The sequence below is a fragment of the Ranitomeya imitator genome, chromosome 5 (genome assembly GCF_032444005.1).
Source record: "Ranitomeya imitator isolate aRanImi1 chromosome 5, aRanImi1.pri, whole genome shotgun sequence".
Taxonomy (NCBI): Eukaryota; Metazoa; Chordata; class Amphibia; order Anura; family Dendrobatidae; genus Ranitomeya; species Ranitomeya imitator.
In genome coordinates, this window is record NC_091286.1 from 176,541,330 (window position 1) to 176,564,188 (window position 22,859).

Here is a 22,859-nt window from a genome sequence, read left to right on the forward strand (position 1 = left end):
CTCAGGAATATCCGCATGCTCCTGGAATATCGCATGGCATACCTAAGGGAGGTAGAGCAGCTGAGACTTGAGAGATGGCAAGTTAATAGACAGCTGCCAGAGATGCGAAGAAGTTTGCGTAAGACCAGAAGTCCTCAAGCGGAAGCTAGCAGGGGACATAGAGAAAAGTGGATGGATTGCTCTCCAGGCAATAAAAACCATGGGAGAAGGTGGCCTGATGAAACGGGTAGAAGCAGTGATGCCTCAGTTAGCTCAGGGTTAAGTGACCTAAGCAGGAGATCCTGTAGCAGATGAGATGACAAGGGGTCATCGTTATTAAGGGATCTGACCGAAAGGGATGACGAATGCCGACGAAAGGGTTCAATGACAGGCCCTGACTTAAACGGACGGTTTGTGTTGTGAATTCTGTGGCTGAATTCACTCCTGTGGTCACAAGTGGTATTGCAGCCTCTGGGCTTCCTCCCTCAGGTGTTTTGGTGAGCTCGTTGGCTGCCTTGCTATTTAACTCCACCTGAGTCTGTCTTCCTTGCTCCTTGTCGATGTTCCAGTGTTGGATCTGAGTTACTGCATCTTTCCTGTGGCCTGCTGCTCTGCTAGATAAGTGTTACTTTGTTTTTGTTTCCGTTTTTTCTGTCCAGCTGTGCTATTCTCTTTTGCTGGAAGCTCTGAGACGCAAAGGGTGCACCGCCGTGCCGTTAGTTCGGCACGGTGGGTCTTTTTGCTCCCCTTTGCGTGGTTCTGCTTTAGGGTTTTTTGTAGACTGCATAGTTCTCTTTGCTATCCTCGCTCTGTCTAGAATATCGGGCCTCACTTTGCTGAATCTATTTCATTCCTACGTTTTGTCTTTTCATCTTGCTAGCAGTCATTATGTGTGGGGGGCTGCCTATTCCTTTGGGGTATTTCTCTGAGGCAAGTCAGGCTTGTATTTCTATCTTCGGGCTAGTCGGCTCCTCAGGCGGTGCCGAGTTGCATAGGTGGTGTTGGGCGCAATCCACTGCTGCTTTTGGTTGTGTGAGGATAGGTTCAGGTATTGCAGTCTGCAGAGATTCCACGTCTCAGAGCTTGTTCTATTGTTTTTTTTGGTTATTACTGCACACTGTGTTGCCTGATAGCACAGCATAACAGTACAAGGAGCCAAACCAATGATTCTCAATAGAGGGAAAAAAGAAGTCCTGACATCATTTTTTTTTCCTCAGCTCTGTCTTCAGTTTTTTTTTTTTTTCCCCCTAGACATTAGAGTGCTTCAGGACACAGCTGTGGATATGGATATTCAGGCTCTGTGCTCCTCAATGGATAATCTCGTTATAAATGTACAAAAGATTCAAGATACAATTGATCAGAAATCTATGCTAGAACCAAGAATTCCTATTCCTGATTTGTTTTTTGGTGACAGAACTAAGTTCCTGAGCTTCAAAAATAATTGTAATCTATTTCTGGCCTTGAAACCTCATTCTTCTGGTAATCCTATTCAACAGGTTTTGATTATTATTTCTTTTTTGCGCGGCGACCCACAGGACTGGGCGTTTTCTCTTGCGCCAGGAGACCCTGCATTGAGTAATGTTGATGCGTTTTTCCAGGCGCTTGGATTGCTTTACGATGAGCCTAATTCAGTGGATCAGGCTGAGAAAAATTTGCTGGCTTTGTGCCAGGGTCAGGATGATGTAGAAGTATATTGTCAGAAATTTAGGAAGTGGTCAGTACTCACTCTGTGGAATGAATCTGCACTGGCGGCTTGGTTCAGAAAGGGTCTCTCTGAAGCTCTTAAGGATGTCATGGTGGGATTTCCTATGCCTGCTGGTTTGAATGAGTCTATGTCTTTGGCCATTCAGATCGGTCGTCGCTTGCGCGAGCGTAAATCTGTGCACCATCTGGCGGTATTGTCTGAGAGTAAACCTGAGCCTATGCAGTGCGACAGGACTATGACTAAAGTTGAACGGCAAGAACACAGACGTCTGAACAGGCTGTGTTTCTACTGTGGGGATTCCACTCATGCTATTTCTAATTGTCCTAAGCGCACTAGGCGGTTCGATAGCTCTGCCGTCATTGGTACTGTACAGTCCAAATTCCTTCTGTCCATTACCTTGATATGCTCTTTGTCATCGTATTCTGTCATGGCGTTTGTGGATTCAGGCGCTGCCCTGAATCTGATGGATTTGGATTATGCTAAACGTTGTGGATTTTTCTTGGAGCCTTTGCGGTGTCCTATTCCATTGAGAGGAATTGATGCTACACCTTTGGCCAAGAATAAGCCTCAGTACTGGGCCCAGCTGACCATGTGCATGGCTCCTGCACATCAGGAAGTTATTCGCTTTCTGGTACTGCATAATCTGCATGATGTGGTCGTGTTGGGGTTGCCATGGCTACAAACCCATAATCCAGTATTAGATTGGAACTCTATGTCGGTAACCAGCTGGGGTTGTCAGGGAGTACATGGTGATGTTCCATTTTTGTCTATTTCGTCATCCATTCCTTCTGACATCCCAGAGTTCTTGTCTGACTTTCAGGATGTATTTGAAGAGCCCAAGTCTGATGCCCTACCTCCGCATAGGAATTGTGATTGTGCTATCAATTTGATTCCTGGTAGTAAATTCCCTAAGGGTCGTTTATTTAATTTGTCCGTGCCTGAACACACCGCTATGCGCAGTTATGTGAAAGAATCCCTGGAGAAGGGACATATTCGCCCATCGTCATCACCATTGGGAGCAGGGTTCTTTTTTGTAGCCAAAAAGGATGGTTCGCTAAGACCGTGTATTGATTACCGCCTTCTTAATAAGATCACTGTTAAGTTTCAGTATCCCTTGCCATTGATATCTGACTTGTTTGCTCGGATTAAGGGGGCTAGTTGGTTTACTAAGATTGATCTTCGTGGTGCGTATAATCTGGTGAGAATCAGGCAGGGAGATGAATGGAAAACGGCATTTAATACGCCCGATGGTCATTTTGAGTATCTGGTGATGCCGTTCGGACTTGCCAATGCTCCATCTGTTTTTCAGTCTTTTATGCATGACATTTTCCGTGCGTATCTGGATAAATTCCTGATTGTTTACTTGGATGACATTTTGATCTTCTCTGATGATTAGGAGTCTCATGTGAAGCAAGTCAGAATGGTTTTCCAGGTACTGCGTGCTAATTCCTTGTTCGTGAAGGGATAAAAGTGTCTCTTCGGTGTGCAGAAAGTTTCATTTTTGGGGTTCATCTTTTCCCCTTCTACTATCGAGATGGATCCGGTTAAGGTCCAGGCCATCCAGGATTGGACTCAGCCGACATCTCTGAAAAGTCTGCAGAAATTCCTGGGCTTTGCTAATTTTTATCGTCGCTTCATCTGTAATTTTTCTAGCATTGCCAGACCATTGACCGATTTGACCAAGAAGGGTGCTGATTTGGTTAATTGGTCTTCTGCTGCCGTGGAAGCTTTTCAGGAGTTGAAGCGTCATTTTTGCTGTGCCCCTGTGTTGTGTCAACCAGATGTTTCTCTTCTGTTCCAGGTCGAGGTTGATGCTTCTGAGATTGGAGCAGGGGCGGTTTTGTCACAGAGAGGTTCTGGTTGCTCAGTGTTGAAACCATGTGCTTTCTTTTCCAGGAAATTTTCTGCTGCTGAGCGTAATTATGATGTGGGCAACCGAGAGTTGCTGGCCATGAAGTGGGCATTCGAGGAGTGGCGTCATTGGCTTGAGGGAGCTAAGCATCGCGTGGTGGTATTGACTGATCATAAGAATCTTACTTATCTCGAGTCTGCCAAGCGCTTGAATCCTAGACAGGCCCGTTGGTCGTTATTTTTTGCTCGTTTTGATTTTGTGATTTCATACCTTCCGGGCTCTAAAAATGTGCAGGCGGATGCTCTGTCTAGGAGTTTTGTGCCCGACTCTCCGGGGTTATCTGAGCCGGCGAGTATCCTCAAGGAAGGAGTCATTGTGTCTGCCATCTCTCCTGATTTGCGGAGAGTGTTGCAGAAATTTCAGGCTAATAAACCTGATCGTTGTCCGGCCGAGAAACTGTTCGTCCCTGATAGGTGGACTAGTAAAGTTATCTCTGAACTTCATTGTTCGGTGCTGGCTGGTCATCCAGGAATCTTTGGTACCAGAGAGTTAGTGGCTAGATCCTTCTGGTGGCCATCTCTGTCACGGGATGTGCGTGCTTTTGTGCAGTCCTGTGGGATTTGTGCTAGAGCTAAGCCCTGCTGTTCACGTGCCAGTGGGTTGCTTTTGCCCTTGCCGGTCCCGAAGAGGCCTTGGACACATATTTCGATATATTTCATTTCTGACCTTCCCGTTCCTCAAAAGATGTCGGTCATTTGGGTGGTCTGTGATCGCTTTTCTAAAATGGTCCATCTGGTGCCCTTGGTTAAATTGCCTTCCTCCTCTGATTTGGTGCCTTTGTTCTTCCAGCATGTGGTTCGTTTGCATGGCATTCCTGAGAATATTGTTTCTGACAGAGGTTCCCAGTTTGTCTCGAGGTTCTGGCGAGCCTTTTGTGGTAGGATGGGCATTGACCTATCTTTTTCCTCGGCCTTCCATCCTCAGACTAATGGCCAGACCGAACGAACCAATCAGACCTTGGAAACATATCTGAGATGTTTTGTTTCTGCTGACCAGGATGATTGGGTGTCATTTTTGCCGTTGGCTGAGTTCGCCCTTAATAATCGGGCCAGCTCGGCTACCTTGGTCTCTCCATTTTTCTGCAATTCTGGGTTCCATCCTCGTTTCTCTTCAGGACAGGTTGAGTCTTCGGACTGTCCTGGTGTGGATTCTGTGGTGGACAGGTTGCAGCAGATCTGGACTCAGGTAGTTGACAATTTGACCTTGTCCCAGGAGAAGGCTCAGCTTTTCGCTAATCGTAGACGCCGTGTGGGTCCCCGACTTCGTGTTGGGGATCTGGTTTGGTTATCTTCTCGTCATATTCCTATGAAGGTTTCCTCTCCTAAATTTAAACCTCGTTTTATTGGTCCGTATAGGATTTCTGAGATTCTCAATCCGGTGTCTTTTCGTCTGACCCTCCCAGACTCCTTTTCCATACATAATGTATTCCATAGGTCGTTGTTGAGAAGATACGTGGCACCTATGGTTCCATCTGTTGAGCCTCCTGCCCCGGTTTTGGTGGAGGGGGAATTGGAGTATATTGTGGAGAAGATTTTGGATTCTCGTGTCTCTAGACGGAAACTCCAGTATCTGGTCAAATGGAAGGGTTATGCTCAGGAGGATAATTCCTGGGTTTTTGCCTCTGATGTCCATGCCCCAGATCTTGTTCGTGCCTTTCATGTGGCTCATCCTGGTCGGCCTGGGGGTTCTGGTGAGGGTTCAGTGACCCCTCCTCAAGGGGGGGGTACTGTTGTGAATTCTGTGGCTGAATTCACTCCTGTGGTCACAAGTGGTATTGCAGCCTCTGGGCTTCCTCCCTCAGGTGTTTTGGTGAGCTCGTTGGCTGCCTTGCTATTTAACTCCACCTGAGTCTGTCTTCCTTGCTCCTTGTCGATGTTCCAGTGTTGGATCTGAGCTACTGCATCTTTCCTGTGGCCTGCTGCTCTGCTAGATAAGTGTTACTTTGTTTTTGTTTCCGTTTTTTCTGTCCAGCTGTGCTATTCTCTTTTGCTGGAAGCTCTGAGACGCAAAGGGTGCATCGCCGTGCCGTTAGTTCGGCACGGTGGGTCTTTTTGCTCCCCTTTGCGTGGTTCTGCTTTAGGGTTTTTTGTAGACTGCATAGTTCTCTTTGCTATCCTCGCTCTGTCTAGAATATCGGGCCTCACTTTGCTGAATCTATTTCATTCCTACGTTTTGTCTTTTCATCTTGCTAGCAGTCATTATGTGTGGGGGGCTGCCTATTCCTTTGGGGTATTTCTCTGAGGCAAGTCAGGCTTGTATTTCTATCTTCGGGCTAGTCGGCTCCTCAGGCGGTGCCGAGTTGCATAGGTGGTGTTGGGCGCAATCCACTGCTGCTTTTGGTTGTGTGAGGATAGGTTCAGGTATTGCAGTCAGCAGAGATTCCACGTCTCAGAGCTTGTTCTATTGTTTTTTGGGTTATTACTGCACACTGTGTTGCCTGATAGCACAGCATAACAGGTTTGACTGTCAGGGACGACTGAGAGGGGTCTCTAGTCGGTTTAGGACAAGTGCCAAGCCCCACGGCTTTAGGCAGAGGGGGGAGGTATGTAGCATGGCTAAAGCTTGTATAGTCGATGGGAGGTATGTATCACAGAGAAGGCTTGCCGCTGTGATGTAACCCGGAGTGTTTTGTTTAATACACATAAGGCAATAAGGAATTGTTTAGGATGTTTGGGTCCGGGTTACGGGTAGCTATGAGAGATGGGAGGGTCTGGCTACCCATATACCTCACCCCTGGGTAAGGGGCATAACCATGCCTATTTGTGTTTGTTTAAGGACCTGTGGTGATGTCATAGCCACATGTCTAATCATGTGACGTTACTTCACCAATGGGTGTGGTTTCAGGCTACTTAATGGAGATGTGTAGCACATGGTAAGAGAGTGTTTGGGAATCTGTCAGGGTGGACAGAGGTCCCTGTGTCCAGATGGGACACTACAGACAGGAGTCTGTGTGTGTGGAGGAGAAAGCCTCCAAAGTGTGTTAAGGCTGCAGGACTGAGCCTGAAGGACTGGACTTTTGTATTTTCCTTTCCTGAGCTAAAAGCTGTTTGTTTACCTGTTGTTCACACTGTTATGTGGTTTATGGAGCAATAAACCCACTTGAACGCAGAAGAGAATGTGGCTCCTGTTTCCTCCTACGCACCTGAGTGGGTACAACGTTACACTTGTTTGCAGTGGGATCGATTCCGGGAACTGGTGCCAGATTAGGAACCTACAGGAGCGGGATGTCCTTCGCATCTGTGGCAGATTGTTGCGGACAGGGAGGTCGGTTGATACAGGCCTCACTGTCGAGCCGAACGTGGTCGGATTATGAAGCTGCATGGGATATGTGGGAAGGTTGGTTGGTCCAATGCGGCCCAGTTGAGTCTCACGGCGACAGGACCACGGCTTTGCTGGCATTGAAGGGTAAGGCGGCTGAATGGGGATGGTCCGTGTCGAGGTTAAATAAAGTTATTGCGGGTCTGGCCTTTGATTTTCGTTTGCAAGGTTCAGCTGATGTGACAAAAGATTTTTTGATAAGGCAAGCTTTGAAGGGTTTCAGGAAAGGAAATGTGTCTTTTGATAAGCGCAGGCCGATTTCTTTTGGGATGCTGGAACAGCTCGGGGGAGGCTTTAGGTGGTATTTGTAGTTCTCAGTTCGAGGTCTTATTGTTTCGGTTGGCTTTTTCTTTAGCGTTCTTTGGGGCTTTGCGCTTGGGGGAGCTGGTGTCCCCGAATAAAGATAAGGCGGGAGGAAGATGTTGATTTCTGGGCAGGGGGTATTGTTTTTTGGATCAGTGGTTCTAAGACTGATCAGCTCGGTAGGGGTAAGCGAGTGGTGCTGGGAAGAGTTGGCGGTAGCGGAATGTGCCCGCAGTACTATTTGGAGGCTTACTGGGGTCTGTGGCCGCTGAGGTCAGGCCCTTTGTTACGAAACCAGAACGGGGAATTCTTGTCGCGCTTCCAATTTACGGCGCTATTGAAGAAGGGTTTGGGATTGCTGGGTGTTGACCCGAGGAATTTCGGGTCGCACTCGTTTCGAATTGGTGCTGCGTCCGAGGCTGATGGTCTGGGCTTGGGCGCGGATGTGATCAAGAGAATAGGCAGATGGAGTTTGAATCGTTATCTGTCTTATGTTATTCATTAAGTCTGGGGTAATGGTGGCGAGTTATGTTATGGTGTTAATCGCTGTTATGTTTTTGAGGTCGAACCTCCCTCCTGGCCTGGATTGTCGGACAAACTTTTGTTCACTGGGGTGCGCTTCGGGCAGATGCTAGGCCAAATGGTAGGCAATTAGGCTTTGTATGGGATTCTGTGGTTATTAGGTGGTTGGGCTTTCGTGGTATGTTATGGGGGAGGTTGTTGGTGGAAGTTTCTAATGCCGCCAGACTTGATCGACCCCCCAGACATTTTGGTGGTTCATCTTGGAGGAAATGATTTGGGAATGAGGCCAGTGAGGGAATTGATTCGAGACATCCGTTTCGATTTTCTAAGGTTGTGGGTATCTTTCCCGGATGTTTTGACGGTCTGGTCAGACATTGTGCCACGACGGAAGTGGCGGGATGCACGTTCTCATAAAGGGATTAATAGGGCCCGGGTGAAGCTGAATAGGGCGGTGGCGAGTTTTGTGTCTCGAAACGGGGGTATTGCCGTGAGACATTTGGAGCTGGAGGCTGGGGTTGGCAATTTCTGGAGGGAGGATGGAGCGCATCTTAATGATGTTGGTATGGACTTGTGGGCGCTCGGTCTACAGGAAGGATTGGAAAGAGCTTTGGTGGTGGTGGGGCACTCACGAGCCTGAGGTGGTCAGGGCTGTTCGTGTGTGGCGGGGGGTGGGGTTCTTGGAGTTGGTGATGACGTTTTATGGGGTTGATCTGGCTTTTGTTTACGGGCTCTGGACGGGGAGTTTACTTCGGGAGCTTTGGGGTTTGGTTTGTCCGAAATGGGTTACATGGTGCCCTTGAGCTGGTGGTTACGGCTGAGGGTAAAGAAGTGTTTGGTTTTTCAAGCTTGGTGGTGGCTTTATGCCTATTTTTGAGCCAGATTTCTTAGCTCCAAGAACCCTCCCCTCAAGGTTTTTACATATGGTATACATGTTGTTATTCATGTTATTGTTTGTTTTAATAAAATGGCCGCTGTGGCCAAATTATCCAAAGAAATTTACGTGTTGTGTCTTAATTTTAATGTTTAGCAGGAGCAATGGAGAATGGTGTCCTAGGTATGGGAGGTTAGGAAGATTGGGTACGGAGAAGACCCAGTCTTGGCGATACGCGGTCATGTAACTGGGCATTTCTTCAGCGTTTTCTCTGTGGACTTGCACTTTTAACCATCCAAGACGCTTCCAATCTCAGGTTGGTAGGTGATCTAGAAGTCCAGTAGTTTCAGAAGCTGCTGAGCTGTGATTGCCTGTGTCTTGGGTGAAAGCGCATACTGACAGAGAAGATTCAGACTGCTTTGCTGTGGTTAGCAGCATCTACGAGGGAGAGGTGATAGTCTTCTCTGGGGGTGTGTTCTCTGAAGAAATGCCCAGTTGCACTACAAGAAAAGATTTCTCATGAAAAAAAATGGTTAAATCAGGGGAGCTCAGGGATTTTTACAAGCTATTTAATTCAATATTTCCAGGAAGTGACAGGTCCTCTCTAAGTAGAGATGCAACCTTTTCAATTCAAAGATTGAAGATCGTCAAGAGGTCAGACACCCATCAATTATTAAGTTATGGCATATACTAGCCACTTTGTGTGATGGAAAACCACTTTAAAACTTATATAAAGAGACAGACAGTTGTCTATGTATTCATTTTAGCAGTAACTAATAATACAATTAATGTAGTCGATATTATATTAAAAAATGTAAAAAAAAATATCTCTAATTTGAGCCAGAATGTCAAACATTATGTCTTTATTAACATATTGACAGAAATAAAGGAAGAACCAGATTATGAGCAATCATTCTGTTTCTAGACTAAATTGAGCAAGTGCTTACCTGCTCCAAGATTAGCTGGTAAGAATGCCGCTAATCCTACTATTTTAAACTTGGTTCCCCATATATTGGAAGTGACCTGAGCAAGATAGTTATGCTGTAATGACAGATGACATTATTCATGAATATGACTTATTAAACATTTCCGTTTTATTTTTGCAAAAACGTTCATCACATTGTTAAAGCTGATATTTCAAATATTGATCCTGAAAAAATATCATGCATGTATATTTTTAGTCAACATTACTGTCACCCCTGAATATTACTTGTTAGGCTATAAATACTCATATGTTTGAGGCTTGATACAGAAAACACAATAACAAAATCTAAGCATGACAAGAAAAAAGGGTAAAATACACTAATGTACAGTTAGACCCATTGATAAATAGCCTAAATGTTACCCCTAAGGGGATGGGGAGGAATTTAGCTAAGTTTCCCTTACATATATTAACGGTGGCCAGGTGTCTTCTACAGTCATGGCCAAAAGTATTGACACCCCTGCAATTCTGTCAGATAATACTCATTTTCTTCCTGAAAATGATTGCAAACACAAATTCTTTGGTATTATTATTATCTTCATTTAATTTGTCTTAAATGAAAAAACACAAAAAGAATTGTCCTAAAGCCAAATTGGATATAATTCCACACCAAACATAAAAAAAGGGGGTGGACAAAAGTATTGGCATTGTTCGAAAAATCATGTGATGCTTCTCTAATTTGTGTAATTAACAGCACCTGCAACTTACCTGTGGCACCTAACAGATGTTGGCAATAACTAAATCACACTTGCAGCCAGTTGACATGGATTAAAGTTGATTCAACCTCTGTCCTGTGTCCTTGTGTGTACCACATTGAGCATGGTACAATTTGTCCTGAGTACGCCGATACCCCATAAGTGGAGGTAAACCACTGTTTTGGCGCATGACAGAGCTTGGAAGCGAAGGAGCGCCATTTGACTTTTCAATGCAAAATTGACTGGAATTGAGATGGGACGCCATGTTGCGTTTGAAGAGCCACTGATGTGGCTAAACATTGAAACCCCCCACAAGTGACACCATTTTGGAAAGTAGACCCCCTAAGGAACTTATCTAGAGGTGTGGTGAGCACTTTGACCCACCAAGTGCTTCACAGAAGTTTATAATGCAGAACCGTAAAAATAAAAAAAAAAATTTTTTCACAAAAATTCTTTTCGCCCCCAATTTTTTATTTTCCCAATGGTAAGAGAAGAAATTTGAACCAAAAAGTTGTTGCACAATTTGTCCTGAGTACTCTGATACCCCAAATGGGGGTGAACCACTGTTTGGGCGCATGGGAGAGCTCGGAAGGGAAGGAGCGCCGTTTGACCTTTCAATGCAAAATTGACAGGAATTGAGATGGGACGCCATGTTGCGTTTGAAGAGCCACTGATGTGCCTAAACATTGAAACACCCCCACAAGTGACACCATTTTGGAAAGTAGACCCCCTAAGGAACTTATCTAGATGTGTGGTGAGCACTTTGACCCACCAAGTGCTTCACAGAAGTTTATAATGCAGAGCCTTAAAAATAAAACAAAATTTTTTTTCCCACAAATTATTTTTTAGCCCCCAGTTTTGAATTTTCCCAAGGGTAACAGAAAACAAATCAGGAATAGGAATTCTTGGTTCTAACATAGAATTCTGAACCACAAAGTCTTGAATATTTTGTACTCTTGCAGTGAGATGATCCACACAAGAAGACAGACCTTTAATGTCCATCACTACACCTGTGTCCTGAACCACCCAAATGTCTAGGGGAAAAGAAAGACAAAACACAGTGCAGAGAAAAAAAAATGGTCTCAGAACTTCTCTTTTCCCTCTATTGAGAAGCATTAGTACTTTGGGCCTCCAGTACTGTTATGAACTGGTGGTTCAGAAACACAATGGACCTGGTGGTTAAGAGCACACAAAGTGACCTGATAGTTACTAATAACATAGGACGAGCTCTGAGACGTGGGAACTCTGCTGACCGCAATCCCTAATCCTATCACACCACACTAGAGGTAGCCGTGGAGCGCTCCTGACCAGACCTAGGCGCCTCGGGCACAGCCTGAGAAACTAGCTAGCCCTGAAGATAGAAAAATAAGCCTACCTTGCCTCAGAGAAATTCCCCAAAGGAAAAGGCAGCACCCCACATATAATGACTGTGAGTAAAGATGAAAATACAAACACAGAGATGAAACAGATTTAGCAAAGTGAGGCCCGACTTACTGAATAGACCGAGGATTGGAAAGATAGCTTTGCAGTCAGCACAAAAACCTACAAACAACCACGCAGAGGGCGCAAAAAGACCCTCCGCATCGACTAACGGTACGGAGGTGCTTCCTCTGCGTCCCAGAGCTTCCAGCAAGCAAGACAAACCAAAATAGCAAGCTGGACAGAAAAAATAGCAAACCAAGAAACACAGGCAGAACTTAGCTTATGCAGGCCACAAGGACGATCCAGGAGAGAGCAAGACCAATACTGGAACATTGACTGGAGGCAAGGAACAAAGAACTAGGTGGAGTTAAATAGAGAAGCACCTAACGACTTAACCTCGTCACCTGAGGAAGGAAACTCAGAAGCCGCAGCCCCACTCACATCCACCAAAGGAAGCTCATAGACAGAACCAGCCGAAGTACCACTCATGACCACAGGAGGGAGCTTGACCACAGAATTCACAACAGTACCCCCCCCCCCTTGAGGAGGGGTCACCGAACCCTCACCAGAGCCCCCAGGCCGACCAGGATGAGCCAAATGAAAGGCACGAACCAGATCGGCAGCATGAACATCAGAGGCAAAGACCCAGGAATTATCTTCCTGACCATAACCCTTCCACTTAATCAGGTACTGGAGTTTCCGTCTCGAAATACGAGAATCCAAAATCTTCTCCACTATATACTCCAAATCCCCCTCAACCAAAACCGGGGCAGGAGGATCAACGGATGGAACCACAGGTGCTACGTATCTCCGCAACAATGACCTATGGAACCAGGGATTCAAGCTTCAGGAGGCTAATTTGCATATTCCAGGTGCCTTCTGGGAGAAGCGAAGTCTCCCTAAGCTAGAAGATCGTTGGGTACAGCCGGGACCAGCTGCTTCGAAAGCATCACCAAACCAGGGATTCAAGCTTCAGGAGGCTAATTTGCATATTCCAGGTGCCTTCTGGGAGAAGCGAAGTCTCCCTAAGCTAGAAGATCGTTGGGTACAGCCGGGACCAGCTGCTTCGAAAGCATCACCAAACCAGGGATTCAAGCTTCAGGAGGCTAATTTGCATATTCCAGGTGCCTTCTGGGAGAAGCGAAGTCTCCCTAAGCTAGAAGATCGTTGGGTACAGCCGGGACCAGCTGCTTCGAAAGCATCACCAAACCAGGGATTCAAGCTTCAGGAGGCTAATTTGCATATTCCAGGTGCCTTCTGGGAGAAGCGAAGTCTCCCTAAGCTAGAAGATCGTTGGGTACAGCCGGGACCAGCTGGTTCGAAAGCATCACCAAACCAGGGATTCAAGCTTCAGGAGGCTAATTTGCATATTCCAGGTGCCTTCTGGGAGAAGCGAAGTCTCCCTAAGCTAGAAGATCGTTGGGTACAGCCGGGACCAGCTGCTTCGAAAGCATCACCAAACCAGGGATTCAAGCTTCAGGAGGCTAATTTGCATATTCCAGGTGCCTTCTGGGAGAAGCGAAGTCTCCCTAAGCTAGAAGATCGTTGGGTACAGCCGGGACCAGCTGCTTCGAAAGCATCACCAAACCAGGGATTCAAGCTTCAGGAGGCTAATTTGCATATTCCAGGTGCCTTCTGGGAGAAGCGAAGTCTCCCTAAGCTAGAAGATCGTTGGGTACAGCCGGGACCAGCTGCTTCGAAAGCATCACCAAACCAGGGATTCAAGCTTCAGGAGGCTAATTTGCATATTCCAGGTGCCTTCTGGGAGAAGCGAAGTCTCCCTAAGCTAGAAGATCGTTGGGTACAGCCGGGACCAGCTGCTTCGAAAGCATCACCAAACCAGGGATTCAAGCTTCAGGAGGCTAATTTGCATATTCCAGGTGCCTTCTGGGAGAAGCGAAGTCTCCCTAAGCTAGAAGATCGTTGGGTACAGCCGGGACCAGCTGCTTCGAAAGCATCACCAAACCAGGGATTCAAGCTTCAGGAGGCTAATTTGCATATTCCAGGTGCCTTCTGGGAGAAGCGAAGTCTCCCTAAGCTAGAAGATCGTTGGGTACAGCCGGGACCAGCTGCTTCGAAAGCATCACCAAACCAGGGATTCAAGCTTCAGGAGGCTAATTTGCATATTCCAGGTGCCTTCTGGGAGAAGCGAAGTCTCCCTAAGCTAGAAGATCGTTGGGTACAGCCGGGACCAGCTGCTTCGAAAGCATCACCAAACCAGGGATTCAAGCTTCAGGAGGCTAATTTGCATATTCCAGGTGCCTTCTGGGAGAAGCGAAGTCTCCCTAAGCTAGAAGATCGTTGGGTACAGCCGGGACCAGCTGCTTCGAAAGCATCACCAAACCAGGGATTCAAGCTTCAGGAGGCTAATTTGCATATTCCAGGTGCCTTCTGGGAGAAGCGAAGTCTCCCTAAGCTAGAAGATCGTTGGGTACAGCCGGGACCAGCTGCTTCGAAAGCATCACCAAACCAGGGATTCAAGCTTCAGGAGGCTAATTTGCATATTCCAGGTGCCTTCTGGGAGAAGCGAAGTCTCCCTAAGCTAGAAGATCGTTGGGTACAGCCGGGACCAGCTGCTTCGAAAGCATCACCAAACCAGGGATTCAAGCTTCAGGAGGCTAATTTGCATATTCCAGGTGCCTTCTGGGAGAAGCGAAGTCTCCCTAAGCTAGAAGATCGTTGGGTACAGCCGGGACCAGCTGCTTCGAAAGCATCACCAAACCAGGGATTCAAGCTTCAGGAGGCTAATTTGCATATTCCAGGTGCCTTCTGGGAGAAGCGAAGTCTCCCTAAGCTAGAAGATCGTTGGGTACAGCCGGGACCAGCTGCTTCGAAAGCATCACCAAACCAGGGATTCAAGCTTCAGGAGGCTAATTTGCATATTCCAGGTGCCTTCTGGGAGAAGCGAAGTCTCCCTAAGCTAGAAGATCGTTGGGTACAGCCGGGACCAGCTGCTTCGAAAGCATCACCAAACCAGGGATTCAAGCTTCAGGAGGCTAATTTGCATATTCCAGGTGCCTTCTGGGAGAAGCGAAGTCTCCCTAAGCTAGAAGATCGTTGGGTACAGCCGGGACCAGCTGCTTCGAAAGCATCACCAAACCAGGGATTCAAGCTTCAGGAGGCTAATTTGCATATTCCAGGTGCCTTCTGGGAGAAGCGAAGTCTCCCTAAGCTAGAAGATCGTTGGGTACAGCCGGGACCAGCTGCTTCGAAAGCATCACCAAACCGCGCGCCGTACGGCGCGCAAATTTTTGCCTGTAGGACATTATTGCAAGAGAGCTTGGCTGAGTAGATTACACAAGGAGGAAAACACACAGCAAGTCAGCAGGATCTAGGAGCAACATGGCAGATGTGACAACCTACATGGTGAGCTGCAGCATGTGCTACATGTTCACAGATCGACCAGAAGAAGAATCCAATTTCACCTGTCAGAAGTGTAGACTAGTGGCCCTTTTAGAAGAAAAGGTGCGGGGTCTGGAAGAAAGAATAGCAACTTTGAAACTCATCAAAGAGAGTGAAGACTTTCTAGACAGAACAGAAGCATCTCTACTGGTCACAGAAGGTGCAAAAAGTGTCAGAGAACCTCCAAAAGCAGATGAGTGGAAGCATGTGACCAAAAGAAGCAAGAAGACCATGGAGAAATCACCAACCACACAACTGAAGAACCGATATCAAATCTTTGTAGAGGATGAAGATGGCACACCTAAGAATGAAGCAATACCAGCAAACAAAAAAGAAAAGGGCACACAGCAACAAGTGACAGCAAAAAGTACAGCCAAGAAGCAACGAAGAGTGGTGGTGGTGGGAGACTCACTACTGAGAGGCACAGAAGCAGCCATCTGCAGACCGGACATAACTGCAAGAGAAGTATGCTGCCTTCCAGGTGCGATGATCAAGGATGTGACCGATAGGATACCAAAGCTCTTCAGCTCCAAGGACGTCCACCCATTTCTTCTGATACATGTTGGCACCAATGACACGGCAAGGAAGGACCTACCGACAATCTGCAAGGACTTTGAAGAGTTGGGGAAGAAAGTAAAGGAACTGGATGCACAGGTAGTTTTTTCTTCTATCCTTCCAGTAGACGGGCATGGCACCAGGAGATGGAACAGGATCCTTGATGCAAACAACTGGCTAAGACGATGGTGCAGACAACAAGGATTCGGATTCCTGGACCACGGTGTGAATTACTGGTATGATGGACTCCTCGCCAGAGACGGACTACACCTCAACAAACCTGGGAAACACACATTCGCCAGAAGACTCGCTACACTCATCAAGAGGGCGTTAAACTAGAAGAAGAGGGGACGGGAAGAAAAACATTAGACTCAAACAAAGACGACCCAGGAAAACATACTCAGAAGGGAGGTAAGAACATTTCTAAAACAATCCACAGTGAGGAGATTGGAACAAAACAAAATCCTCTAAACTGCATGCTCTCAAACGCCAGAAGCCTGACAAACAAGATGGAAGAACTAGAAGCAGAAATATCTACAGGTAACTTTGACATAGTGGGAATAACCGAGACATGGTTAGATGAAAGCTATGACTGGGCAGTTAACTTACAGGGTTACAGTCTGTTTAGAAAGGATCGTAAAAATCGGAGAGGAGGAGGGGTTTGTCTCTATGTAAAGTCTTGTCTAAAGTCCACTTTAACCCCTTCATGACCCAGCCTATTTTGACCTTAAAGACCTTGCCGTTTTTTGCAATTCTGACCAGTGTCCCTTCATGAGGTAATAACTCAGGAACGCTTCAATGGATCCTAGCGGTTCTGAGATTGTTTTTTCGTGACATATTGGGCTTCATGTTAGTGGTAAATTTAGGTCAATAAATTCTGTGTTTATTTGTGATAAAAACGGAAATTTGGCGAAAATTTTGAAAATTTCGCAATTTTCACATTTTGAATTTTTATTCTGTTAAACCAGAGAGTTATGTGACACAAAATAGTTAATAAATAACATTTCCCACACGTCTACTTTACATCAGCACAATTTTGGAAACAAAATTTTTTTTTGCTAGGAAGTTATAAGGGTTAAAATTTGACCAGCGATTTCTCATTTTTACAACGAAATTTACAAAACCATTTTTTTTAGGGACCACCTCACATTTGAAGTCAGTTTGAGGGGTCTATATGGCTGAAAATACCCAAAAGTGACACCATTCTAAAAACTGCACCCCTCAAGGTGCACAAAACCACATTCAAGAAGTTTATTAACCCTTCAGGTGCTTCACAGCAGCAGAAGCAACATGGAAGGAAAAAATGAACATTTAACTTTTTAGTCACAAAAATGATTTTTCAGCAACAATTTTTTTATTTTCCCAATGGTAAAAGGAGAAACTGAACCACGTAAGTTGTTGTCCAATTTGTCCTGAGTACGCTGATACCTCATATGTGGGGGTAAACCACTGTTTGGGCGCACGGCAGGGCTTGGAAGGGAAGGAGCGCCATTTGACTTTTTGAATGAAAAATTGGCTGCACTCTTTAGCGGACACCATGTCACATTTGGAGAGCCCCCGTGTGCCTAAAAATTGGAGCTCCCCCACAAGTGACCCCATTTTGGAAACTAGACGCCCCAAGGAACTTATCTAGATGCATAGTGAGCCCTTTAAACCCCCAGATTCTTCACAAATTGATCCGTAAAAATGAAAAAGTACTTTTTTTTCACAAAAAAAGTTTTTTAGCCTCAATTTTTTCATTTTCACATGGACAACAGGATAAAATGGATCCTAAAATTTGTTTGGCAATTTCTCCTGAGTACACCGATACTTCACATGTGGGGGTAAACCACTGTTTGGGCACATGGTAAGGCTCGGAAGGGAAGGAGCGCCATTTGACTTTTTGAATGAAAAATTATCTCCATCGTTAGCGGACACCATGTCGCGTTTGGAGAGACCCTGTGTGCTTAAACATTGGAGCTCCCCCACAAGTGACCCCATTTTGGAAACTGGACCCCCCAAGGAACTTATCTAGATGCCTAGTGAGCACTTTAAACCCTCAGGTGCTTCACAAATTGATCCGTAAAAATGAAAAAGTACTTTTTTTTCACAAAAAATTTATTTTCGCCTCAATTTTTTCATTTTCACATGGGCAACAGGATAAAATGGATCCTAAAATTTGTTGAGCAATTTCTCCCGAGTACGCCGATACCTCATATGTGGGGGTAAACCACTGTTTGGGCACACGGCAGGGCTCGGAAGGGAAGGCGCGCCTTTTAACTTTTTGAATGGAAAATTAGCTCCAATTGTTAGCGGACACCATGTCGCATTTGGAGAGCCCCTGTGTGCCTATGCAATGGAGCTCCCCCACAAGTGACCCCATTTTGGAAACTAGACCCCCCAAGGAACTTACCTAGATGCATACTGAGCACTTTAAACCCCCAGGTGCTTCACAGAAGTTTATAATGCAGAGCCATGAAAATAAAAAATAATTTTTTTCTCAAAAATGATTTTTTAGCCTGGAATTTCCTATTTTGCCAATGGTAATAGGAGAAATTGGACCACAAATGTTGTTGTCCAGTTTGTCCTGAGTATGCAGATACCCCATATGTGGGGGTAAACCACTGTTTGGGCGCACGGCAGGGCTCAGAAGGGAAGGCACGCCATTTGGCTTTTTAAATGGAAAATTATCTCCAATCATTAGCGGACACCATGTCGCGTTTGGAGAGCCCCTGTGTGCCTAAACATTGGAGATCCCCCACAAATTACCCCATTTTGGAAACTAGACCCCCAAAGGAACTAATCTAGATGTGTAGTGAGCACTTTGAACCCTCAAGTGCTTCACAGAATTTATAACGCAGAGCCATGAAAATAAAAAAAAAATAATTATTTTCTCAAAAATGAATTTTAGCCCGCAATTTTTTATTTTCCCAAGGGTAACAGGAGAAATTTGACCCCAAAAGTTGTTGTCCAGTTTCTCCTGAGTACGCTGATACCCCATATGTGGGGGTAAACCACTGTTTAGGCACATGCTGGGGCTCGGAAGTGAAGTAGTGACTTTTGAAATGCAGACTTTGATGGAATGGTCTGCGGGCGTCACGTTGCGTTTGCAGAGCCCCTGGTGTGCCTAAACAGTAGAAACCCCCCACAAGTGACCCCATTTTGGAAACTAGACCCCCAAAGGAACTTATCTAGATATGTGGTGAGCACTTTGAACCCCCAAGTGCTTTACAGAAGTTTATAACGCAGAGCCGTGAAAATAATAAATACGTTTTCTTTCCTCAAAAATAATTTTTTAGCCCAGAATTTTTTATTTTCCCAAGGGTTACAGGAGAAATTGGACCACAAAAGTTGTTGTCCAGTTTCTCCTGAGTACGCTGATACCCCATGTGTGGGGGTAAACCACTGTTTGGGCACACGTGGGGGCTCAGAAGGGAAGTAGTGACTTTTGAAATGCAGACTTTGATGGAATGGTCTGCGGGCGTCACGTTGCGTTTGCAGAGCCCCTGGTGTGCCTAAACAGTAGAAACCCCCCACAAGTGACCGCATTTTGGAAACTAGACCCCCCAAGGAACTTATCTAGATATGTGGTGAGCACTTTGAACCCCCAAGTGCTTCACAGACGTTTACAACGCAGAGCCGTGAAAATAAAAAATCATTTTTCTTTCCTCAAAAATGATGTTTTAGCAAGCAATTTTTTATTTTCTCAAGGGTAACAGGAGAAATTGGACCCCAGTAATTGTTGCGCAGTTTGTCCTGAGTATGCTGGTACCCTATATGTGGGGGTAAACCACTGTTTGGGCACACATCGGGGTTCGGAAGTGAGGGAGCACCATTTGAATTTTTGAATACAAGATTGGCTGGAATCAATGGTGGCGCCATGTTGCGTTTGGAGACCCCCTGAAGTGCCTAAACAGTGGAAACCCCTCAATTCTACCTCCAACACTAACCCCAACACACCCCTAACCCTAATCCCAACTGTAGCCATAACCCTAATCACAACCCTAACCCCAACACACCCCTAACCACAACCCTAACCCCAACACACCCCTAACCCTAACCACAACCCTAATTCCAACCCAACCCTAAGGCTATGTGCCAACGTTGCGGATTCGTATGAGATTTTTCAGCACCATTTTTGAAAAATCCGCGGGTAAAAGGCACTACGTTTTACCTGCGGATTTTCCGCGGATTTCCAGTGTTTTTTGTGCGGATTTCACCTGCGGATTCCTATTGAGGAACAGGTGTAAAACGCCGCGGAATCCGCACAAAGAATTGGCATGGTGCGGAAAATACAACGCAGCGTTCCCGCGCGGTATTTTCCGCACCATGGGCACAGCGGATTTGGTTTTCCATATGTTTACATGGTACTGTAAACCTGATGGAACACTGCTGCGGATCCTCAGCCAAATCCGCACCGTGTGCACATAGCCTAATTCTAAAGGTATGTGCACACGCTGCAGAAAATGCTGCGAATCCGCAGCAGTTTCCCATGAGTTTACAGTTCAATGCAAACCTATGGGAAACAAAAATCGCTGTACACATGCTGCGGAAAAACTGCACGGAAACGCAGCGGTTTACATTCCGCAGCATGTCACTTCTTTCTGCGGATTCCGCAGCGGTTTTACAACTGCTCCAATAGAAAATCGCAGTTGTAAAACCGCAGTGAAATGCACAGAAAAACCGCGGTAAATCCACGATAAATCGGCAGCGGTTTAGCACTGTGGATTTTTCAAATCCGCTGCGGAAAAATCCGCATAGGACCAGAATATGTGTGCACATACCGAAACCCTAACCCTACCCCTAACCCTACCCCTACCCCTAACCCTACACCTACCCCTACCCCTACCCCTACCCCTAACCCTACCCCTAACCCTAACCCTACCCCTAACCCTAACCCTAGTTCTTACCCCAACCTTAGTGAAAAAAAAAAAATTCTTTATTTTTTTTATTGTCCCTATCTATGGGGGTGACAAAGGGGGGGGTCATTTACTATTTTTTTTATTTTGATCACTGAGATATAACCTATCTCAGTGATCAAAATTCACTCTGGAACGATTCTGCCGGCCGGCAGATTCGGCGGGCGCACTGCACATGCGCCCGCCATTTTGGAAGATGGCGGCGCCCAGGAAAGAAGACGGACGGACCTCGGGCGGCCAGGTAAGTATAAGGGGGGGGAGATCAGGGCACGGGGGGGAACGTCGGAGCACGGGGGGGGTGGATCGGAGCATGGGGGGGGTGGATCGGAACACAGGAGGGAGGATTGGAGCACGGGGTGAGGGATCGCTGTGCGGGGGTGGTGGATCGGAGCACGGGGAGGGGGTCGCTGTGTGCGGGGGGGGATCGGAGTGCGGGGGGGTTTGATTGGAGCGCGGGGGGGGTGATTGGTGCACGGGGGAAGCGGACAGGAGGACGGGGGAGCGGAGCACAGGACGGAGGGGAGCGGACCACAGATCGGGGGGCTGGGGGGGCGATCGGAGGGGTGGGGTGGGTGCACATAAGTGTTTCCAGCCATGGCCGATGATATTGCAGCATCGGCCATGGCTGGATTGTAATATTTCACCAGTTTTTTAGGTGAAATATTACAAATCGCTCTGATTGGCAGTTTCACTTTCAACAGCCAATCAGAGCGATCGTAGCCACGAGGGGGTGAAGCCACCCCCCCTGGGCTAAACTACCACTCCCCCTGTCCCTGCAGATCGGGTGAAATGGGAGTTAACCCTTTCACCCGGCCTGCAGGGACGCGATCTTTCCATGACGCATATGCTGCGTCATGGGTCGGAATGGCACCGACTTTCATGACGCAGCGTATGCGTCAAAGGTCGGGAAGGGGTTAAGGGAGGATATTAGCGAAGGGAATGAGGATGTCGAGTCCATATGGGTTGAAATTCATGGAGGGAAAAATGGTAACAAAATTCTCATTGGGGTCTGTTACAAACCCCCAAATATAACAAAGCATGGAAAGTCTACTTCTAAAGCAGATAGATGAAGCTGCAACCCATAATGAGGTCCTGGTTATGGGGGACTTTAACTACCCGGATATTAACTGGGAAACAGAAACCTGTGAAACCCATAAAGGCAACAGGTTTCTACTAATAACCAAGAAAAATTATCTTTCACAATTGGTGCAGAATCCAACCAGAGGAGCAGCACTTTTAGACCTAATACTATCTAATAGACCTGACAGAATAACAAATCTGCAGGTGGTTGGGCATTTAGGAAATAGCGACCACAATATTGTGCAGTTTCACCTGTCTTTCACTAGGGGGACTTGTCAGGGAGTCACAAAAACATTGAACTTTAGGAAGGCAAAGTTTGAACAGCTTAGAGATGCCCTTAATCTGGTAGACTGGGACAATATCCTCAGAAATGAGAATACAGATAATAAATGGGAAATGTTTAAGAACATCCTAAATAGGCAGTGTAAGCGGTTTATACCTTGTGGGAATAAAAGGACTAGAAATAGGAAAAACCCAATGTGGCTAAACAAAGAAGTAAGACAGGCAATTAACAGTAAAAAGAAAGCATTTGCACTACTAAAGCAGGATGGCACCATTGAAGCTCTAAAAAACTATAGGGAGAAAAATACTTTATCTAAAAAACTAATTAAAGCTGCCAAAAAGGAAACAGAGAAGCACATTGCTAAGGAGAGTAAAACTAATCCCAAACTGTTCTTCAACTATATCAATAGTAAAAGAATAAAAACTGAAAATGTAGGCCCCTTAAAAAATAGTGAGGAAAGAATGGTTGTAGATGACGAGGAAAAAGCTAACATATTAAACACCTTCTTCTCCACGGTATTCACGGTGGAAAATGAAATGCTAGGTGAAATCCCAAGAAACAATGAAAACCCTATATTAAGGGTCACCAATCTAACCCAAGAAGAGGTGCAAAACCGGCTAAATAAGATTAAAATAGATAAATCTCCGGGTCCGGATGGCATACACCCACGAGTACTAAGAGAACTAAGTAATGTAATAGATAAACCATTATTTCTTATTTTTAGTGACTCTATAGCGACAGGGTCTGTTCCGCAGGACTGGCGCATAGTAAATGTGGTGCCAATATTCAAAAAGGGCTCTAAAAGTGAACCTGGAAATTATAGGCCAGTAAGTCTAACCTCTATTGTTGGTAAAATATTTGAAGGGTTTCTGAGGGATGTTATTCTGGATTATCTCAATGAGAATAACTGTTTAACTCCATATCAGCATGGG

At 46.0% G+C, this 22,859-nt stretch overlaps 1 protein-coding gene across 1 annotated transcript in view; it reads right to left on the minus strand.

Moving 5' to 3' along the window:
• TULP4 (TUB like protein 4) overlaps positions 1-22,859 on the minus strand; it is an 860,077-nt gene that overhangs the window by 27,769 nt on the left and 809,449 nt on the right. Inside the window, exon 12 of the mRNA XM_069769358.1 lies at positions 9,558-9,651. Coding sequence (XP_069625459.1) covers positions 9,558-9,651 — 94 coding nt within the window. The remainder of the gene's footprint in view (positions 1-9,557; positions 9,652-22,859) is intronic.